This window comes from Lonchura striata, chromosome 5 (assembly GCF_050655825.1).
Source record: "Lonchura striata isolate lonStrDom1 chromosome 5, ASM5065582v1, whole genome shotgun sequence".
In the NCBI taxonomy this organism is placed as follows: domain Eukaryota; kingdom Metazoa; phylum Chordata; class Aves; order Passeriformes; family Estrildidae; genus Lonchura; species Lonchura striata.
Window position 1 is genome coordinate 8322999 of NC_140707.1, and position 21882 is coordinate 8344880.

General features: G+C 35.9%; 1 protein-coding gene across 11 annotated transcripts in view; it reads right to left on the bottom strand.

Moving 5' to 3' along the window:
- The window catches only part of ANO3 (anoctamin 3), a 108643-nt gene that overhangs the window by 19762 nt on the left and 66999 nt on the right, over positions 1–21882 (bottom strand). For all 11 annotated transcript variants that reach the window (XM_085581211.1, XM_077784400.2, XM_085581210.1 and 8 more), the window contains 7 exons: positions 18243–18374; positions 16855–16961; positions 15421–15476; positions 12935–13056; positions 11617–11751; positions 7503–7599; positions 6574–6634 (listed from right to left, as the gene is read on the bottom strand). In XM_085581211.1, the coding sequence (XP_085437337.1) occupies positions 6574–6634; positions 7503–7599; positions 11617–11751; positions 12935–13056; positions 15421–15476; positions 16855–16961; positions 18243–18374 (710 nt within the window). The remainder of the gene's footprint in view (positions 1–6573; positions 6635–7502; positions 7600–11616; positions 11752–12934; positions 13057–15420; positions 15477–16854; positions 16962–18242; positions 18375–21882) is intronic.

Here is a 21882-nt window from a genome sequence, read left to right on the forward strand (position 1 = left end):
CTTTATCCAGTACTAAACTTCACAACCACATGATCCCTGCAGCCAAGGCTGCTCCCAAGCTTCACATTTCCCACACGACTTCCCTGTTTGTTGGTATGAGATCAAGCAACATGCCACTCCTTGGGGAATCCTCTAACTACCTGCTTTCCAGGAACGTCCTGGACTGTTTGTGCTTCGCTGTGTTGCTTCTTCAGCATATGTCAAGGCAGTAAAGTGCCTCACAAGAACCAGTGCTCTGACTGTGAGGCTGCTTCAGGCTGTCTGCAGAAGACCTCATCCACTTTTTCCTGATCAGTTGACCTGTAGTAAACACCCACAACAGTGTCACCCTTACAAGTAACCCCCTTTATCCTGACCCATAAGTTCTTGACTTACTCCTCATCTACCCCAAGTCAGAGCTGAATACATTCCAAGTCTTGTCTCACACAGAACAACTCTGACACCATGTCCTTTCCTGGTCTGTCTATCCTAAACAGTGTGTAGCCCTTCATGACAACATTCCAGTCACATGAGCTATCCTACAACATCTCCATCAGCACACTGAGATCAATATTGCAACTGATATTGACCAAGATGAGATCAATTTTGTTGATCATCAATATTATTTTAGGCAATTCTTATGTCATTAACACTTAGGGACATAAGGTTTCCAGCATCAACACGTGGTAAAAAAGATTTCTATTATATAACACTAACTTCTTTTACCAACTTATTTGGATCTTCACTGAGTGACTTGGTTTGGTTAAATAAAATCATAAACAAAAGCGAATTTCTTGCGGGTTCTGTATAAAAGAAACTTTGAACTCAACACCATGCAACCCTCCTGTGTAATGACTATTATTTTTCTGCTTGTAAGACTGCAGTGGAACAGAAGCAATACTGAGGCTGGAGAAATAAAATAAACCACTAAAAGAAATAGTTCAATTACAAAAAACCATCAGTCTCCAGTGCAACTAACTTCACAGAGATTTGTTCTGCATATGACTACCAGAAGTCCTTCTACCATGTGTCATGCTGCACCAGCAATTGCCAGTGTCAAAGAGAATGCAATGACAAGAGCAGAAATGATCAGTGAGGCAACAAGCATATCCCCGAGGCCCTCTGATGGCACCACCTTCTCTTCAAATGTGTCAACAAAATGGAATAAAGAACTCAGTCACAAACATCCACAGGAGCCCAATGTCTTTAGCAACATTTAGAATAACAGGTGACTTTTCTGAAATGACCAAGTGTGCTGCAGCTACATCTCCTTCCACAGTGACACCAAATCATTCCACAGTCATCTATACTACCCTTGGGGCTTTAGTGCTCCCAGTGGTAACTCTTCAATCAAACGCACCACGTTGCTCCCCATCAGTGTCATTCTGACATCACCCATGGTGAAGCAGGACAGTCCTACCCCAAGTTTCAAACCCATTCAGCAGACAACAAAGCTAAAGCATTAATTCCAGCAACCCTTCTATTGCACCACCAAAAGATGCCAATGCAGGTAAGGATCTAACTAAAATCCAAGTGGTTTAATAAAATTATAATGCTGAAATAAAACCTTTTGCTAAACTGAACTGGAGGCTTTATGAGACATGTGAACTTACAAGTGAGCTAGTACAAACTAAAACTAAAGCTCACCCACACATGTATTTTTCAAATTATTTACTCTTAAATTAATTATTTAACACTTCCAAGATCGGGAGAATCTAGTGACAGGTATTGCCTATTTTCACTAGAATAAACCTTAAAAGCAGATATGTAGAAATTAGACTTAAAATATACAGCACATCAACTTACTAAAGTTCAGATATTTTTGTAACCAAAGATGACTTCTTATAAACACTTCCAAAGGAATTACTCATTGTGCATTTAATTACCAAATTAAGTATGCATGGGAAAACAATGGAACATAAAACTGTCATTGCACTTTTCTATCCTGCTATTCTGAAACAGGTCTTCAGGAAAAGAAAGTATTAGAAGGCACAGTAATTTTTTGCATTAATTAGCTTTCAAGCTTTTAACACAGGACTGCAAGTACAGTTTGTACTAAGAACTGAAGTACCATCAGACTTTCATGTTTCCCATCATAGTTAACACACAGCTAATAATTACAAGGCACCTAATTTTTACATAACATCAGCTGAGAAGGAAGGAGAGTTGGAGAGCAAGTTCACTTCCAAGAAAAACTGAATATCTTGAAGAAAGGTTTCATGCAACTGGAGGAAAAATCGTGAAGAAATGCATTTATTCTGGTAATTGAACAGATGCATGCTCAATCACCATTACTGAATTTTTAGCTTTACACACACAAAAACTGAAATTCAGAGGCTGCAATTTTAACTGCTGGCTTAAATGCTTACAAATAATTGCATTCAAAGAATGATTACTGTTTATTTAGTCAAATAAAAAATAGTGGCTGATTCATTAATTAAACCTTGTTATTTGATTAAAAACTCATTTAGCTGACTTTTTAGTTTTCCTAAACGCCAGTTATTCCCTGAAACCTCAAAGATGGAGATGTCTGTTTTCATTTACATAGGCAGAACATTTCTGCAGTAAGGCTGGTTTACTCATAGCTTGCAAAGTGTTTCAGATCCTTGCTGAAAAGTCTCACTCAGTGTTTTTATAGATTTATTATTCCCATTCAACTGTTTCATCTTTGTTTCTTTTTCTCCCAGACAAAAACAACAAAGAAGTAGTAACAGCTGGCATTTTTGTAGGAGCCATTTTGAGATGTGTATTAATTGGCCTGGTTGGATATTTTATAGGTGCTACAAAGAGGCCCAAGTCATTTTCCCACAGATGACTCTATGATGACAGAAGGAGTGATCCAGGTAAAGAACAGTACAAGTGTTTTGCATTATAACATTTCTAATTCCTGCACAGGGCTGCTTAAATAATCTTGTCTTACTGAATTATTAGGATATCATTGACTCCAGCCAAATTAGCTTTCAACTGACATTAATTTATTATTCCTAAATTTTAGCTTAACCAATATGCCTCTTAACTCTGTATCTCCTCCTTGCAAGTTATTTTTTTAACCTCTGAAATACCAGGAAATTCATATCTAGTATCACTGAACCTGTTCAAAGGATTGTGGGCAAGTTTAAAACTATAGCTCAAAAGCTCTCCCAAACCTTGCTTAACTGAAAAAAAGGTAGACTCTTTAGTCATCCTAAGTCAATTACAAAATTAGGGATGAAGCTACATCTGTTTTAGAAGTAAAAATATTGTTAAGATGTTCAAAAAGATGACTACTTTTGTCTTCTCTATGAGTATATAAGAACTTGTATTGAAGTGCAATCACAGTCCAAGCATCTACATCATGTTCCTGGACCTTATTTATAAATGTTTAAACAAATACTGAGAGGCCAAACACACCTTTTTTCTCATAGAAAATAAAATCTAAATAAATTCCAGCAATATGCCCTTTCCAGCTTAAAGGCAAGAGCTGAAAGCTGACATAACTTCAGATTAGGAATCCGCTTTGAAAGTTGACCACCCATGTGGTCACACAACTGAATGGGTATTGCTAGAAGGACACGAGTTATCTTCAGAAAATCATGAATCAGGGCCCTGATATTTGCTCTCCCATATGTCAGAAAGCAGTTAACTGGACTTACATGTGAGGGGCTGCTGAATTAAACCATGAGGTATCCAGTAGACAGAGATTAAATCTTTCAAGTAATATATAAAAAAATTACGTTATTCCTTCAATTCTTCACTAAGACAGCTCTCTAGAACCATATAAGAGTCAGAGGTGCCTCACAGAAGATAAGACAGAGGAAGACAATGAAGGGTGCCCATCTGATGGCATTCCAATGGCTGACATAACACCATCCCATCTTTCATTGCAATGCTTGCTTCAGATTATATTCTTGCCTGTTATCTACACTCTTTTCATTTTTTTCAAAACAACTTGGCCATTGTTACCTTACAGCCATTACTGTACAAACAATGTCATGAAAAGGAAAAATCACAAGATACACCAATATACAACAGACAGGGCCCAGTAACAGAGCATAACTTCTTCTACTTTGTAATGAAATTATCAACTTCTGCTTTTCCTGGAAGGATATTACATTTGGTTTTTGGAAATAATATAGAAAAATAGCGCCCAGGTAAGATTCTGCTTTGTGTAACTTTGGTCAACAATGTAACAAATAAAAATTTGACTAGGATTACAATGATATTTTAGTATCAATACAAAAGAAATCCTCAACTCACTACTATGAAGTGAAACTATCCTAATATAATTTCTATCTGATAAACTACTCAGGTCATTGTTTTCCAAAATTTACATTTGGACCTTCTTCAGTGAATATGCCAATATAGACTAGGTTTACGTGGATTATTTAATTTGGATTATCTGAAGTTTTCTGGGGAGAATGGAATTACTGAGTAAAATGAGCTACATCTAACCTTTGACTACATGACAGTGATTTAGTATCACTATCAATGGGAAAAAAGATAACAAGCTTCTATTCCTCTGTCAGACTGATCTGTTGTTTGAATTGCAGGCTAGATCTGCAGAAATTATGTTAAATGTGTCAGTATAGATTAGATAGAAGAAATACTTAACAAGAGAGGAAAGGAATTATCTCTGATACATATATAGGTATCCTAAAAAGCATGGTCCAGTTCTGTCCAGCTAAAGAATAAAATTATGGCAGTATAATGCAAATAACTGCATAACTTATCTGTTTACAGTTACCAGGTTTATCTAAATAGAATGAGAGAATAAGTAAAATAAACAATTGAAAAGGCATAGAACAAACAAAATAAAGTGCAGAGAACAAACTACCCATGTGGGATACGTCCTTGTTATTATGCTCTGCTAAAACGCTTTAATTAGTGTGGAGACTGTGGATCACACTGATGGAATTATCTCACTGTCTGTGAATGTTACTATGAGATTTTATTAAATATGTGAGTAAATTACATGCACATACACCCCAGAGAGAAACTATGTCAGTCGTACTGAATATGGGCAAAACAGGTATTTATTTAAAATATTAAAGATTTCAGTCCATATATGCAATCTTGCCCTTTTTTTGAGTTCAGTAATAAAAACAGCGTATGTCCCATCAATACCAGAACCTCATTTCTAGCATAGTATCCAGCATATTTGGTAGCAGACTGAAAATATGAGACAGATTCACCTATATTACATGAGAATATCACTCTGATGCTTGAAATATAGAAAAAAGAGAAAAATATAATGCTCAGCTTTCACCTTCCCTAGACTATATAATGCCATCTTTCCTGTGGTAAAGCAGTGTCATACAAGCCAATTCCTCCTTACACTTGAATCTTGGCCTCAGATGAAAATGGAAAGAGCTCTCTTGAAGGAGACTTTAGAGATGAAGAGATGCTAAGAAGCTACCTGTGCTGTCTGCACTGGTAACTATATAATTAAATGCATTGTATTTTAGGGATTTTGAAAGTAATAATACTTGGAAGACAGTAATAGCAAGATTAATGGTAAATGAAGAAATATCAATGAGGAAAGTAATCAAACTGTGCTCTTTAGTTATATCATGTTGATTTTTGACAATCCAATCATAATTTTTGCATGTATGGGGATGTGCTTCTGTTGTCCATGCAACTATATGATGTTTTGCGGTTGTTTGTATATTTTTACTTGCTTTTACCATGCCAGCCTCCAAAATTTGTGACATTTGTTCTTACTTCACTTTAAGTTAAAGTAATTAATACTTATTCATACATGTTACATAAATAAAGCTGTTGCGTACTATTTCATTCAAAACTGTGAAACTCTGTCTTGAATGCAGACAGCTCTGTGTATGTGAACTAGTGTCATTTTCTCAGTGTTTACACAGACAAACACGTTCATTGGTAGAATCAATTATCTTTGGTTCTGTTCTTCCTCCCTATTTCCCAGCAGCAAAATCCTATTAGCTGCAGTGAAAGCTAATTCTACTGAGGATTTAATTCTGGGCCCATTAAATCTGTCTTTTATGGCACTATTACACTGACCTCTACAAGAGGCAGGACTGGTTTTGGTAACTCCTGTTCAACAGTGTCCCCTGTGGACATCCCCCTGTGCTTGTCTTTGAGCTGCACAACACTATGTATGCAATGGCAAACACAACGAGAGATTCAGACTAAGAATTTCAATGGAAATACCTTAAATCCAGTAAGTACTTAACCTCAAACCTTTCCTATACTTTCCTGTAATTAGCTCCCATAAAACCATCCTCATTTATTCTGTAAGAATCCTCTACAAGATGTGATTTTGATATTGGCTCAAGATCAGTAACACAACCTACATGTTTTCCTCTAAAAGGACTTTAGCCTAAATAATAAAAAAATCAGGCTTAAAGACATTTAGGGCCCTAAAGAAAATCGTAACATTAGCTGATACATATGTACATTTACATAAAAGGTATTACCCATTACTAAAACAGAAATCTAGATTAATGAAAATGAAAAAAATTGTTTGTGTGGCAAAATCATAATCCTTTAACTTTTATCAAGAGCTGTAATCTCCTTTGTCAAGTAATCATATAAAAGGGTCAGGTGAACTAAAAATAAAAACAAAAACCAAGTAAAAATACTTACCCCAAATTGCCATGAAAATTGCAAAGAAGACAGTCCCTCCATTATCAAACAAATGTGTAACCTGAATGAAAAATACATCAGGAAAAAATAATACTGCCACCTCATCTTTTGCCCCAGATAATCCCACAATACATAACTGGTGTCAGAAAACAAAAGTTAAGCATTCTCCTAAGTACTCCTACCAGCATGTCTCTTCTACCAAGGTTTGTCAATGTCACACTCTGACTTCCAGTATAATTTGAAATCTGCTGTTCCAGAATATCACTTCATGCATCACTAGTCATTTTGTTTCACATACAATGAGCTGTTTTGTCCATGTCCAGACAGGTTAAAATTTAATCCAGAATTCCTGTCATATGGTAGGTCAAACTTAATCTTGACCATTTCTATTTTAAGGCTTTTATGGGCTAAAAAACCTCTTCTTTTCTCCCTCAACATACTTACTATCTCTTGATTCTATTTTGTTCTTCTAACTAGGTATTTTGCAATTTCTGGTGTGATTATTTAAGTTTGAAGGATAGCTTCTTGAAGCAAAATATTTAATTGTATAAAGTCTTTGCATTAGTTTGACAGAGCAAAGCAGGAGCAAAAGTGCAAATACAAAGTAAGCAAAGGAAACAGAATAATAAGATAGTTAGAGAGGAAAGTAGGAAAAACCTTAAAGAAAGTTTTATTATGGAGTCCTCACAGAGGAATTAATAAGTTGATGAAAATAATAAGAATTTATTAATAAGGAAATGCTCACAGAAAGCAATTTTAGAAAAACCCCAGATCATTTCAGAGCATTCCCCTGTTAGAAAGATTTATTACAAAGGCTGAAAACAACATCTGTAGAGAAACAACATATTTTTCAGGCAACTTGGTTGAAACAAGGGCAGCCATTCATTATACAATCACAAGTATCTTGATAGCAATAATACAATAATTACCTTGGCATATATGCAGCTTTCATTGAGTTTTTGTAGTGTGCAATTGCGTTCACACATAGGACACATAATGGTTTCATTTGCCTCGCAGATCTCTTTGCTTTAGTATGAGATAGGAAAGTAAAGGTTATAAAAACACTTCCAGCATTCACAAGATTTTCTGAGGTTATGCCATTTATAGCCTCTGTTTGTCCACAGTGCATGCACCACAAAACTGGGCAAATAAATGAAAAGTGAATATTTGGCTTGGAAAGCCTAATCCCAAATCAGGAACCTGAACACTAGGGGCCATACAGCTAACAGAATATTTCTGGACATCATGTTACACTTCTCACACTACCAAATTCTCTCCCAAATATCACAAACAGAAAACCAAAAAATTGTCCACTATCCTTCAAATGCACTTACAGACTATTTTCCTAAATTATTATAAGATACCAAATGTTCAGAGAATAGAAAACACCAGTGTATCTACATTGATTTCAATCAAATAGTATCATTTGTATGTAATTTTGCAAAGAAGAGAGACACTATAACAAGAGGCAAAAGTCAGTAGGAGAGGGGGATATTTGCTCCCTTTTGGTGATACCCTTCCTTCTTTTCAATTTCCAGCTTGCCTGTGGCAGCCAGAGATGAACTACAGAGAATCTTCTTTTACACAGTGGGAAGAGACTCATGGCCTTGTGCTGAGGTGGGCCCCAGATAAAAAGAGCCAACTGTTAGCAGACCCTGAGCATAGAGCAGAGGCAGGTACTTGGACAAGTCAAAAACAAGACAAACTAACTCTTAGATGTGACATCATTCTGCATTACACTCAAATTACTGCTGCACAAAACCTATGGCTGGCACAATAAGCAATGTTTGGTTCTACGGCAGTACATACTCCTGTATTTGCTTATTACTTCTCTACTAAAATTCTACTGAGCATCTGGAAAAAAAAAAAGAAAATTAGAGTTTCCTGCCTGCAGCCACTACAAGTGGGCTCATGGCAACTTCCTGCGCCTGAGAAAAGTATCCTTCTGCAAAACTGATTCGATAATTTGTTTGTACTCACAAGAGAGATAAAAAAATAAGGGTTTTTGATGGAATTTATCATACTTAAATCAACACTTCCTAACAGCTGTGGATTCCTCATAACAGGTGTAATAAACCTGTTCCACATGAAACAGTGTTCAGTAGATAATACTGAATCTCAGGCAACACGCCAGTTCTGACATTGCCATAATGCCCTAACATTGTGTTTCAGTTTCTAATTTCCACTGGGTTTCCTGTGTTTAGATTTTTTTAAAGTCACATACCCAATTCTGTTTCTTCCAAATCGCCACTGATCACTGCATTTGTGTATGGTGGTAGCTATAGTGCTCAGAATCAAATGACAGATTTTAAAACTCTCACAGATGCTTATCTAGAATTTTCTTTAAAAGAATGCAGAAACACCAGATAGATAATCTCTCAATCCCAGAGTACAGCAAGAATAAGAACATGTGTGCAGTCCATCTACCTGTTTATGGGTGACTCCTGTCTGCTCTAGGAACAAAGTTTCTGTCTAATCCTTACTAACACCATCTAGGACTAGTAAAAAAATATGGCAAGGAGTAGTATCGGTTATCAGTGGCCTTTAGAATTGCCTAAGTACACCTAAGTAAGGTGATACAGAAAACATCTACATATGTTTTATCAGGCCAGGCATAATTAGCTTGAGTTTCACATTTCACAGCTGTTCTTACATGGCTGTAGCAATGCACTGGACAGCACTGTGTCACAACCGACCAGAGGGATTGCACAGATTCCCACAGCTAAAGGCAGGTAGCACCTTCTTCACAGAATTAACACATCCAGATTACAGATGTGGGGCTGCCACATAGCCCATGGTTAGGACTTCTGCAATAACCCGTTCTCTGGCAGTATTTTGAAATGAACACTGGCTAATGATAGCTATAATAAATATAGGAATATTCACCTTCCGTTTTAGGCATATAGGGCTAACTTTCAGTCTCGTTTCTGACATAAAGGCCAGAAGCCTCGGGCATGCTGGAACTGTGTAGCTCAGCACAACACTGAGGTGCCTCAGGATGAGACCCAATACAACCAGCCCCACAGGGACAAACTCCAATGTGCTTTGTCTGTGCTGCAGCTACTAAGCAGCAGACAAGGGAAAAAAAACTGAGGACAGAAACCCTCAAAAGCTAACCTACCTCTGTGCTCATTTACAAGACCCTGCAACCTTCAGCAAGGAAGAAAACTGCATTTTTCTGTTAAAAAGGAATCATACCTGCAAATCTTCCTGCAAGAAGCACATGACACACAGGAGGTGATTGTCCTGTCCTATTCTGTGCTGGTGCAGCCTGACCTCGAATATGGTGTGCAGTTTTGGGAGCCACAATATAAGAAAGATATAAAGCTCTTAGTCTCCAAAAGAGGGCCACAAAGATGGTGAACGGCCTAGAGGGGAAGCCATATGAGGAGCAGCTGAAATCACTTGGCTTGTTCGGCCTGGCAAACAGGAAACTGAGGGGGGAATCTCACAGCAATACAACAGCTTCCTCTCCTTTTCTGGTGACCAGTGACATGACCAGAGGGAACGCATGAAGCTGTGTCAGAGGAGGTTTCGGTTTTTCAATCACAGGGCAGCTGGGAACTGGATCAGATTCCCCAGGAAAGTGGTCACAGTACCAAGATTGACAAGAGTTCACAAATAATTTGGACAATGATCTCAGGCACATGGTGGGATTCTTGGGGCTGTCCTGTGTGGGCTCAGGAGTTGAACTTCAATGATCCTTGTGAATCCCTTCAAACCCAGGATATTCTATGATATAAAAGCACATAATAGCTTTACCATTTGAAATAATGAAATTATTAGAAATGTTGTTCTTTCTCTCAGGGAGTTGCCAATGACACACTTCTCTTCCACAAGGAAGAAATACTAAGCTATATCTTGATAATAGTAGATTATGGCCCCTTGTTCCCCCTTTGCTGGAACTGTGCCATTGTACATGTGACAAATACAAGATTGACAGTTCAACAGTTGTGGCCCCTGTGCTCTAAGAACAGTCTGATCCCCAACTTCAGATCCACTGCATTTTGAAAGACATTCATGATGAAAAACAATCCTAATACAGTATCTTAAAGATAGCATCATTTCCTGGCTGTTAAGTTTATTGCATTTAACTGTATTTAATGTGGTTTGAATTCTTAGAGTTTCTCAGGAGTTTTCTGTACTAATCAAGCTTAAAAGTATTCATTAACAGCACTGTAGAATATAATAACTCACTGTGAAATAAAAGTTAAAGAAAACTCCTTAGATAAAACTTGAATATAGTCTTGCTGAAAGCCAGAGAAACAACATTTTCTATAAAATCTGACTCCAAGTGTACATACAGCCTAAGCACCCAAACTGCTTGGAGCAACAGCTGCAATTGTAAGACCAGATACTGATACTGTCTGATAACAGCTAACAGAATACTTTGCAGTACAGTGGATCCTCAGAGAGTTCCCAGCAGTACCGTCAGCACTTGAGCATGCTCATCACATCTAAATTGACATAAACCCTGCTCAGAGCAAAATCACAAAAGTGGGAAACTTGAAAACTTGGTTGCAATATCCCTGAAGCTGAGTCTCCTGGCTGCAAGTTACATTGGCACAGATAAGAATTTTGTTAGAGTCCAAGTTTGCCACTATTAATGAAGAAGGAAAAAAAGTCATAGGCAGAAGCTGAAGTTTAGTAACTTTACTACACTCTGGAAGTTACAGCAAGATGAAGGTAATGAGGGAATATGGCTGTTTTTTCACCCATTAGCCTTAATTAGATCAGCCACTACTGCAGTATCTGCAATAGTGAAGACATGAGCACTGGTCCTTACAGACGGGTCTGTTTCTTCTTAGTGGGAATCACTGCAATGGAGTGATAAGAATGGCCACTGCCAGCAGCACACATCTGGCTTGATGCAAAACAAATGTACAAAGTGCAAATACTTGACTCAAAGACCCAATATTCTATTTTGGTAATTCTTACATTATTACCATACCTCCAAAACATTTAAAAGTACAGCAATCTAAGTTGTGCCAGACTGTTCTTAACTAACAATAGGGTATTACATATTATTAAATAGAATTTTACCTTACTTGGCTGGAATCCATTGTAAATAATCCATAGAGGAAAACAAAGAGCCCAACCAGAGCAGCAGGAATAAGCATTCCAGTATACCATCCCAGCCAGGCAAAATACAGTCCAATTTTTTCACCAAAGTATCGCCTACATGAAAAGGAAACACATATATTGCTTAAAACTAAATTTTATGGTGACCTCTATCTCTCTTTACTGCCACAGTAGTAGAATAATTCTAACAAGGAACTATCACTACAAGTTTATGGCAAAATTGTCAATTTACCAAACAGGTTTTTTTTCAGGCTAACATAGTATTTTAGTGACGCTAATTGCAGATTTATGAGAACATGGATATAATTGTAGTGCCTCTGTAATTTTCATTTCTCTGCAATGATTATGCATATGGACTGGTAGCAACCTTATTAAATGTAGGATAGATAGATGATAGATAGACAGACAGAGAGACAGATGGATGTACACAGACACAAAAAAATCTGGAAAGGGATAACGTAAGTTAGTATGACCTAAGTATTCAATTTAAAAACCATTTATGATAATCATACATAGATAATATGCCATATTTCCAACTAATATTAGTGAAAACAATGCTCTGAATCCACAAGCTGAAGACTGAACTTTAATTCTTCAAAACTTGGGTATCAATTGCTAGAACAGATGAAATAGCAGTGATTGGAAAGTCAATCAAGGACGATACAGCATAAAATTGTCCCATGGCACACATACAATGCACCAATAATCGGTTATGATTCAGATCAGTAATAAAAACTTGCAGCAAGAGAATGAATTACTGGTATTCAGTGTCAGAGGAGGAAATTGTGAAACGCAAACATCACCATTATTTAACTTAAATGATATGTATTTCTCTATTTTACATTCGGTAACCTATGACACTAAGTCTAAGACATATAAATAAGAGTTATTTAAACCCACATGGAAAGGTTAAAATCAGGTTATATTTTAAGTCCTCTGCATCTGCTAACTCTGACTGTCCATGTGGATAAGAGTCTGCTTCCAAAGATGCCCTCCACAAGGGACAAGTGTCTCTGATCAGCAGGCCACATTATGGGTTTGTATTTTAAGTTTCACATTGAAAATTCCTGAGCAGTTGGAACTACATGTTCTTCAAGCAGACTCATTTGAAATTAACCTACAAAAGACCACCCAAAATAAGCAACTTGGAGAACTCCAGCCTTATCCAATAATAGGGAATATCTAAATGCTATAAGGAAAGCATGAGGAATTTATGAATACAGTTAGCACACTGTTGCCAGTCTTTTTGTACCAGAGGAAATCTTCAAAGTACTAATACCTGATTAAATCAAGAGGCTGGTATTTATACCACATTCCCCATCGAGCCCAGCGCTCATACAAGAGATGTCTGTGATTCTGTGCTCCATGTGTTTTGATGGGATGCCTGCTTTTGTGGCTTCCCTGAGAAAAAACACAAAGAAATGTAAGTACATTACCAGGCACTATGGAAAATGAAGACTTTTTTACATATTTTTGATTATAATTTTAATAGAAATGTTCTTTATATTTAATAAATAGGTCTCTTATTCTGGGCACATCTGGAACATGTCATCAGGAGCTAACGTAAGCCTGACATAAGAGGCAGGGTTACATAAACTTCTGAAATGGCCAGTTTCTCTAATAATTAATGACCGAAACATATTAATACAAGACTTTAAATAAGTAGTCAGCTCTGTTTTTATTTCACTAATAGATGACTACTTGTATGCTTTTGCCTATTTAAATTCTTCAAGACATGCTTGTGGTATATTTTTATTTCTTCTATAAAATTTTAGAAATTTCTAGTATGTCAGCTATCTTCTCCTAGACATTTTCTAACACTTTCTTTCACTATTGTTGAACATGTAGAAAAATATATTCTTTCTGTGGTACATACTTTCTAAGATGAAGGAAACAGAAATGGCATTATTCTGAAGCTACATAGGACTCTGGAGGCATTAAAAGCAAAACAGAATCAGTCCGATCCAAAAGGAATCCTTTGAGGCCAAGTCTGACATTTACAGACCACCTAAGAGACTAAAATAATAGCCTCATGCTTGGCAGTCAAAAGGTATCACACACATTTGCTAGAATAATCTTGAGCAGAATTTCTTGCATTTGTAATTTTGCTCCAGTTCTGAAATGGGATATATCCTTTAGTTGTACTTTTCCCCAAAAAAACTTCCATCACTCAAGTATGGTAAAGAAAATATTTCATCAATTGACAGCAAGTGAGCCGAGTAATTTCTTGTGAAGAGAGAAGAGCTCTCTAGCACCTACCTCAGTTAGTGATCAGACAGATTTCTTGACCCTGGCAGATGCAGGTAACTAAGCCATTTAGATTTTTATCGGGAATTTGAAATCTTGAGCACTCCTCACAGTTCAAAGAACACCATCAGTTTGTTGCAATCTGCTGATTCTCTGACTTAAGAATGAGTTAAAACCAAAGCTAAATATTGCAAAAAGTCCAAGTTTACTCCTTTCTCCTGACAGTCAGCAAAGCAGCAAACCAAAGATGTCAGCATTGAGTGTGACCTTTGCTGCATCTAAGAACACGTAGGAAGAGAACATCAACTTATTCTCACAGCAGGCTGTAAAAAATGATTGCAAAGCATTACCTAGTATTACATGTTTTAATTTTTTTCCCAATTCTTTCTGCACTGTTATCCAAAAAAGAGTTCAAGTCTCAGCATTACCACTGGGATTGAATTTTCACTCTTATTTGTCCATGTGGGGAAAAAAAAAAATTCTACCACTAGTCCTTAGCATCAGTCAAGGAGCAATTAAAGTAAGAGTAGCTTAAAATTATGATTTCACTGATTTTAACTGAGATGCGGAAACAGTAGCTTATGCCATAACAAAGCAACATATAAAATGGATATGACAGCATGGCTTTGATGCCAGAGAAAGCTTCAGAAGCTTCTGTGGTAGTACAGCCAGCTTTTCCCTGAAGTCAATAATGCACAGCTGAAGTATTAACAATGATGTTACATTATTTATCTAAAATACGCCTTCTCTGCATTCCTAGTAATTAATTATTAAAACTGAAGTACTTAATAATTTAAAAATTACTCTCAGTCATTTGTAAAGCCTCTGAAATACAAAACCAAGTCACAATATTCAGCTGAAACACAGTGTCATGGTTTGACACGGAAAAAGAGTTCAGAGCTGCAATTACCATGTTCCTGAGAGCATTTCAAAGACTGAAGATGTGTGGCTTGCTTCTTCTTTTCAACAGTAGAATATTTTCTGAAAACCCTCTTAAGTCAAACACAGGCTTTTAGTTCATTTTTTGGGTTTACAGTCTTTAGTAGACTTTTAAACTACTGGGAAAAGTATTGTCAAGTAGAAATTATCCAGAACTATTCTGAAAATACTAAACAGGACATAGTTAAGCAGTCTCACCAACTGTGATCAAGTGGCCAAGCTATTAGAAAAACAAATGCTTTTGTAAATGACAAGCAAAAATAATTTAATACAACTAACTGGAACAATTTGGAACAACTGATACTCTCCTTAAGAGTGCAACAGGCAATGTCCAGTTCATAAAAATCAGAAAATAATTATAATATCCTAGTCCAACCAGAGAACATTCCAGGATGTTATTATAATATCCAAATACAGAAAATTTTAAAAGCCAATATTAAAGTTAAATAAATAAAAGAAGCATCAACATGTTACAATATGAAATTAAAAGTTTGCAAGACAGAATTAAGGTAAGATCCCAAACCACTAAGGGAAGATTTAATCCAAATATGAAACTAAAAATCAAATTAACCAGGTTACCTCATGTGGTGGAAATGCTGCTTCATATGTTCCATTATTTAGTAACCTATTAATACCTAAAAAAACCCAAAAAATCATTAGGTCTGATATAAATTTTTCATATACATTTTTCAAGTCACATGAATTTTCAAGTTATAGTTGGAGAATGGAACTTAGTGTTAAATGATAATAATGCTGCTAAAGATGACAATCAATAACCCCACCAACTACTCTAGCAGGTACTGCTGATTCTTTAAGATTTTTGGCTCTGTCAAACTAGAGAGCAACTTGCCAAGCCAACAAAGCCCAAAAACTTTCTCTCAGGATTGAGTGCTTGCACCAGATTGATTCTGAGAAAATAGTTACATTCACACTGTATTCTTCAGAGCATATAATTCAGATTTTATGGGTGTCATCTGAGTGGTATGGATGGACAATCCCTGAGGCAGTGAAACACCTGCAGGGTTAAAAGCTATTAGGTAGCGATTTAATACCAGCTAAAACCTGGTATTTTTAAATATAAGCCAACTGACAATTTCCTATCAAGAGCAGTGCTCAGTGCCAGACTGCCTACTGTATTTTGGATCAGTTCCTAGATTTTTCCTAAAACCAGATTATAAAAATTGCACAAATAAACAACCATTGATAGGTACAACAAAAATATTCAATAGCCTTTAAGAGCAAATCTGTAGCCAAAGGTTTCTTCAAGAAACAGGTAGGTATGGTAGAATACAGATTTGTCTCTTCAAATATTCATATTATACTAAACTAATCTTATAATGGAATTTGCCATCAACAGCTGCGAAGGTGTTGGATATGAACACTTAATTCTTCCTGGTTTTCTTACTACTGCTTTTGTTCAGAAATTCAAGCAACGATTTTCTGTAACTGGAATCATCCAAGCCTCTGCATATTTAATCTTTAATTTAACTCCCACAGAAAAACCAGAAAATCATGCACACATCCCCTGGTCATTGAAAATGAAAATGGGTAGTTAAGACTTTCTAAAAACTAACATTGTGTTATGAGTGTTGATATAAACTGAATTTAGTCCTAGATCAACACAGACACCTCAAATAAATTAAGTGTAGCACACATTGATTCTACTGTTCTGAAAGTGATGGACAGAAGCTGAAATACTAGGATCAGTCCTTGAAAACACTGTCAGCTTTCTGAGGTATATGTAACCCTTACTGTAGCTCTCAATAATTTAAAGTTATGATAATCTCTCCATTTTATTTTAATGAATGAGTAATTAAGTGAAAAATATTGCAAATTTTCATGGAGACATTTAGGTAGAAAATGATGGGACATTGTTTCAACTCTGTTACTGAGTCAATGAAAACCTTTCAAGAACAGGAAAAAACTGAGTTCATTCAAATTATATTTTTTCCTGGCAATTGAAGATGAAAAAATTTATAGCTTTGGGTTAGGTAAAAAATACAGCATTCTCACCCATTTTGGATTTTCCATCTTCATACTTAGTTCTCTGTAGCATATGATGCACAATTCTACTTCTTGTGGAATTGCTGAAGAAGCTTTCTTTGTTGTTTATTGTAAAGCTATTAAAAGAATTAATATCTTAATATTCAAAACAAAAAATGTTGAAACATAGCTGTCCAAGTGTTTTCTTTTTACAACGATTTATTGGGTGTTTACATTCCTTAGACATAAGGTTATACACCATTACAGCAGGTCCAAAAAAGTTATCCTTATCACATATTAAACCAAAAATATCCTACTACCTAGTTAATTTCTGTTCTGGATATAATTAATTCAATAAAGACCTTCAGTAACAGTGGTGGCCTTAAATTTAAACTACTTATGAGTTGACAGTTGTTGTGCAGTGGAACCACCAAAATTACTATTAAAAAATATAAATCCATGCACTGGAGACTTGGGAAGCAGCTCCACAACCATTTCCCTTAGAGGATCCCAGGATGGAGCTAAGTAAAGCAACCGTGGCCAGATGGCTCCATTCTGGACATGAGAAATCTGATATGCAGGAGCTTCTTCCTGCTCATCTGTGCCAAAAGTGATGCTACTACAATTAATTACATCAGCTGAGCTGATTGAGAAAAAAACACCAAAACCAGGGGATTGATCCAGTGCAGTATGATAAGTTACTGGGGAAAAAAAAAAAAATTGAGACACTAATGCCATTACTCTGTTTTTCTGGGGTAAAGTCAGTTCACTACCATTTAGGTTCTTTACTGACTGGAAAAAATCCTGCTTATCCTAATTCATATTTCTAAATTAACTTTTCGCTCCTAAAACAGTTATCACAAAATAACTTTAAAAGTAAGAAACAGAATTTTTAAACATAACTTTATAGGTACTGAAAAAAATGTATGTCACATTTTAAATATAGCATCGTCAACATGCTGATATGAACACATATAGTTTTGTTGTATATATATATTTGTATTTTCAGAGGCAATAGATCTTTTTAAATGCAAATCTGGTAAGAGAGAAAAAAAAATCATCACTGGTCTTAGCTTGCTTCTGGTGTTCCAAATTTCAACATGTTTTGCCTACCTAAAGTAAGTAATAAGTGCAGAAAATTTTTAGAAGTATTTGCATTTTTTAATGTAAGGGAACAAAAAACTTCTAAACTAAAATGGCAACAGTCATCTTTCCGTCAAATTTCAGATTGTTACTGAGTGACCATCAAATAGCAAGTAAGAAAGAGCAGATTTTCACTTTAAGAGAATAAAATCAAATCTGATAATTGGTATTGCCAGGGACCATCTGTTAGCAGCTACCTCTCTGGCCATTGCTTAGAAGAGAGAAACAGAAAACCCTTGTGGTCTGTGGCACTGCCTTTCCACCACAGCACTCACTGGTGGATGCGAGCACGGCTGAAGGGGGCTGTGTAGCAATCTGTTTCCTCCAGATCAGGCAGGGCCTCCTTATCCAGCTTCATGGGATTTCTTGGCAACCAGCTTTTCAGCTCCCTAATATTCCTCTGCAAACTGAGACAAGAAGTCAGATTTACACGCTCTCAATTCCTTATCATTTCTATCACCAGCACTGCATATTTATTGACATCATACTAGAAATTAAATTAAATGAAAGTAGGAACCTATCCACATTAAGTAAATAAAAGAAAATAAGAAGTCAAAAAGCAAAATGAACAATAATTATTTGCAATCCATCTTGAACACTTCACTTAAGTAAAACTCATCCTAAAATTAAGGATTATGGCTCAAAATGGGACTGCGGTATTGAGTCTGGAGAAATTAATTTCCCAAGGTAGTTCATCTGGCAGAACTGTAGATGCTTATGTTTTAGCCAAGAATATATCTAGCTGCACTGAATAATGCAGGTGAAACTCCCCCCTGCTCTCTTGCCTGGCAATGTGGACACTAAAATTCATAAAATTTTTAAGTATATTTGAGAGTATTAAGGATCAGATCATAGTTTTCTGATTGCAAAAAAGTTTTCCCCTGCAAAATTTTCTTAAAAATCCAAGAGCTGATATTGCCTTATGAAACAGTATACCTAAACATCAAATAAAATAAAGGATATGTTACACCAAAATGGTTATGCAGTATTTAGGCAAAAAAAACTCCCTAGATATTGTTTCCTCCAGATTCTTAAAAATAGATACCACAAAACACAAACAGAACATCAAAGATACATCTTCAATTAAATTCTATACTGGCAACATAAACGTTTTTTTTCTCTACTGGCACCTTGCCTAAATGATGTCTCAGGAACATCATGCATACGCAGGTAAATCTAGTCAAGTGCAGTTAATTTTCAAGCAAATGCTCACTTCAGCTTTGCCCTCCTTGCTCACCTATACCTTTTCATATTCAATTTCAATGCAAAATGGTTGTTTAAGGAGTAGATCTCAAATTAAATGTGCTATATCATGACAGAATAAGCACATCAGAGATTTTCAGAAAAAGTCTAAATTTGAGAAGAACATCGCCTATATAGTATTTTTTTCCAGTGGAATTTGGATTCTACTCAATGAATGTGTATCCATGATATACAGAGCATATATACTTTACATCCACAAGAAGTGTAAAGCTAAGCAACAAATTCTTTTCTCTGAGGTGAATACTTCATTGCCTGTGCTAAGCAGAAGCACAGCTACACATTTCATAATGTCCATAATAAAAATGTTATATTTCATAGCATTAAGAGTGTTTCATAATATGAATTAACATAGTCCCATGCAATAAAGTGATCCTTATGAAAATGTACTTATTCTCAACATCAGCAAAAATATTTCACACAGTATCAGAGAGAAATTTCAGCCAAATGTGGGAGAAGGATTTTACAGTTACATTTAAAGTTCTCAAAATTTTCTTCTTGGTATAGATTGCAAGATATTGGTGTACATTCTGTTGTAATTGATAGTGCACTTGAGGGACACCACCTGTGTTCAACACCAACACCACTTTGGCTTACAGTGGTAAGCCAAAGAACATAACCTGTTCATTAAATTGAAACACAGGATACAATTCACAGGCACATGGATTCTTTAAGTGTCTCCTTAGCAATACCTTAGTGAGTTCTAGTGGAAGCTCTCTTAGTACAGTTTATGTAAGTGAAGTTTCCCCTTTACTCTCTTTTAACCCTTTTTTCTGTTGCATACTTGCTCACTTTTTAGTCAAAATCCAGAATTCTTTTTTAATGAGGAAGATATGCAGATGCATTGGGAAGAAGAGAAAAACAATGCATCGAATTTCAGATTTTTTATTATGAAAGTACTTTAAAATTGGTTATGAGAAAAGTCTTGATCATATCTCCCATACAAAAATCTTTAAAAATGTAGATGAATATTATGTTAAAGAAGACAGCTCTTGTTTGAAATTCATGGCTTCTTCTTTTAACATGAAAAGCAGGATTGGAATAAATTAATGCTTGTGTCCCCATTACATTTGCAGTTTCTCTTCTGTGACAAAATGTAGTGCCTTTAGCACTAGATAGCACAGAATATTGCAACTGAGAAATGTATAAAAATTATCCAAGAGAAAAATTTTTCTTACATTTTTTTACTGTTGAAGAAACTGAATTTTCATGGAGCTTGCCTTTAAATACAAATTTTTGCCTAAATCATAGGACTAAGTATTAGCATTTTTACTCAGAGTGGCTTTCTAGGTTAAAAGCAGCAGTTTAAACAAATTCCTGACTTAATCTGTTCAATGTAGCCTATTTAGTGACAGTAAAAGCAGACAGAGCTGGTCTGGGGAAGTCACTAGTTCAGGCAATGAGATAAAAAATGTCCCAGTGGAATGGTACTGCAAAGTTATGGGATGCTGCTTCAAGTAAGCTTTTATTGAAACCACTCCAGCTGGTGCTACTGGAACACTATGCACCTTGGACCAAGGGATAGCACTCTGAAATGCTTGTGCATTGCATTCTTAGCTATACAATTTAATATTTTATGAAGATACTTTTAATTTCAGCTTTACTTGACTCCCATTCTCAGTTGTACCATACTGATTTATTTGGTTGGTTAATCTTTTTTTGCTGAACAAGTTCATCCAGAAATCCTTGCAGATTATGTTTACTCAACAGACTGCATTGTAAAGGAACACAGTATATAGATGATCTTAGCATTATCTACCTAACTCATGGAATGAGATACCAGAATTAAGCAGCTCCACCAGTTATATTAGGTAGCTTTGACAGCAATCATCACCCAGCAGTTTGCTTGGTGTTTGTGTCTCCCAAGACTGGCCAGAAGTGTCAGCTATAGGCCACCAAGTTACTTGGGCATGATGTGTTTCCATGTACTGTAACAGGAAACATGTTAGGGTTGACAGATTCAGCTTATAGACACAATCATCACTAAAAAAAGAAGAAAATTATCATACCTTTGTTTAATGGAATGATATCAACAATTTCACTTCAGTGTGCAGACTGAAGTCCCAAAGATTTTAAAAGTCCTTTTGCAAAGCAAACTTACTGCGGGTCAGGTGCTAAATAAAGTTATTCTTGCTTCTCTATCTTTAGAAGTATTAAGTGATTTTAACATTTCAGTGAGCAGGGTGAAGCTGCATTCTAAGATAACTATATTTTAATTTTCTTTTCCTTGATGCCATCCTTTACCAGCATGAAATCAGCAGGTCCAAATGTAGCAATTACAAGACAGTTTTACTAGGTTATTCAATCTTCAATCAGAGAGTTCAGATGTTTTTTGATACCTACCCTACTTACATGCATATTTCTTTCCTTTGAGAAGAGGAAGGCTTTCTAAATATTGGTCATAATGAGTATTATAGATTTATTTCTATAGAGTGATTCTATGGAAAGAAATCAAGCTTCATAGAATTAAATACAGTGTTAAGGGCTTTTTAAAGGTGTATAAATAAATAGACACCACACAGATACCACATAAAAGAAACTAAGTATTACATTTTTTTTGTACTTTCATTAATGCACCTAATAATCTTTTTCAGACCTTTTAAAGAACATTTATAGATACATATATATCTATCATATAACCATGTCAATAAAGTT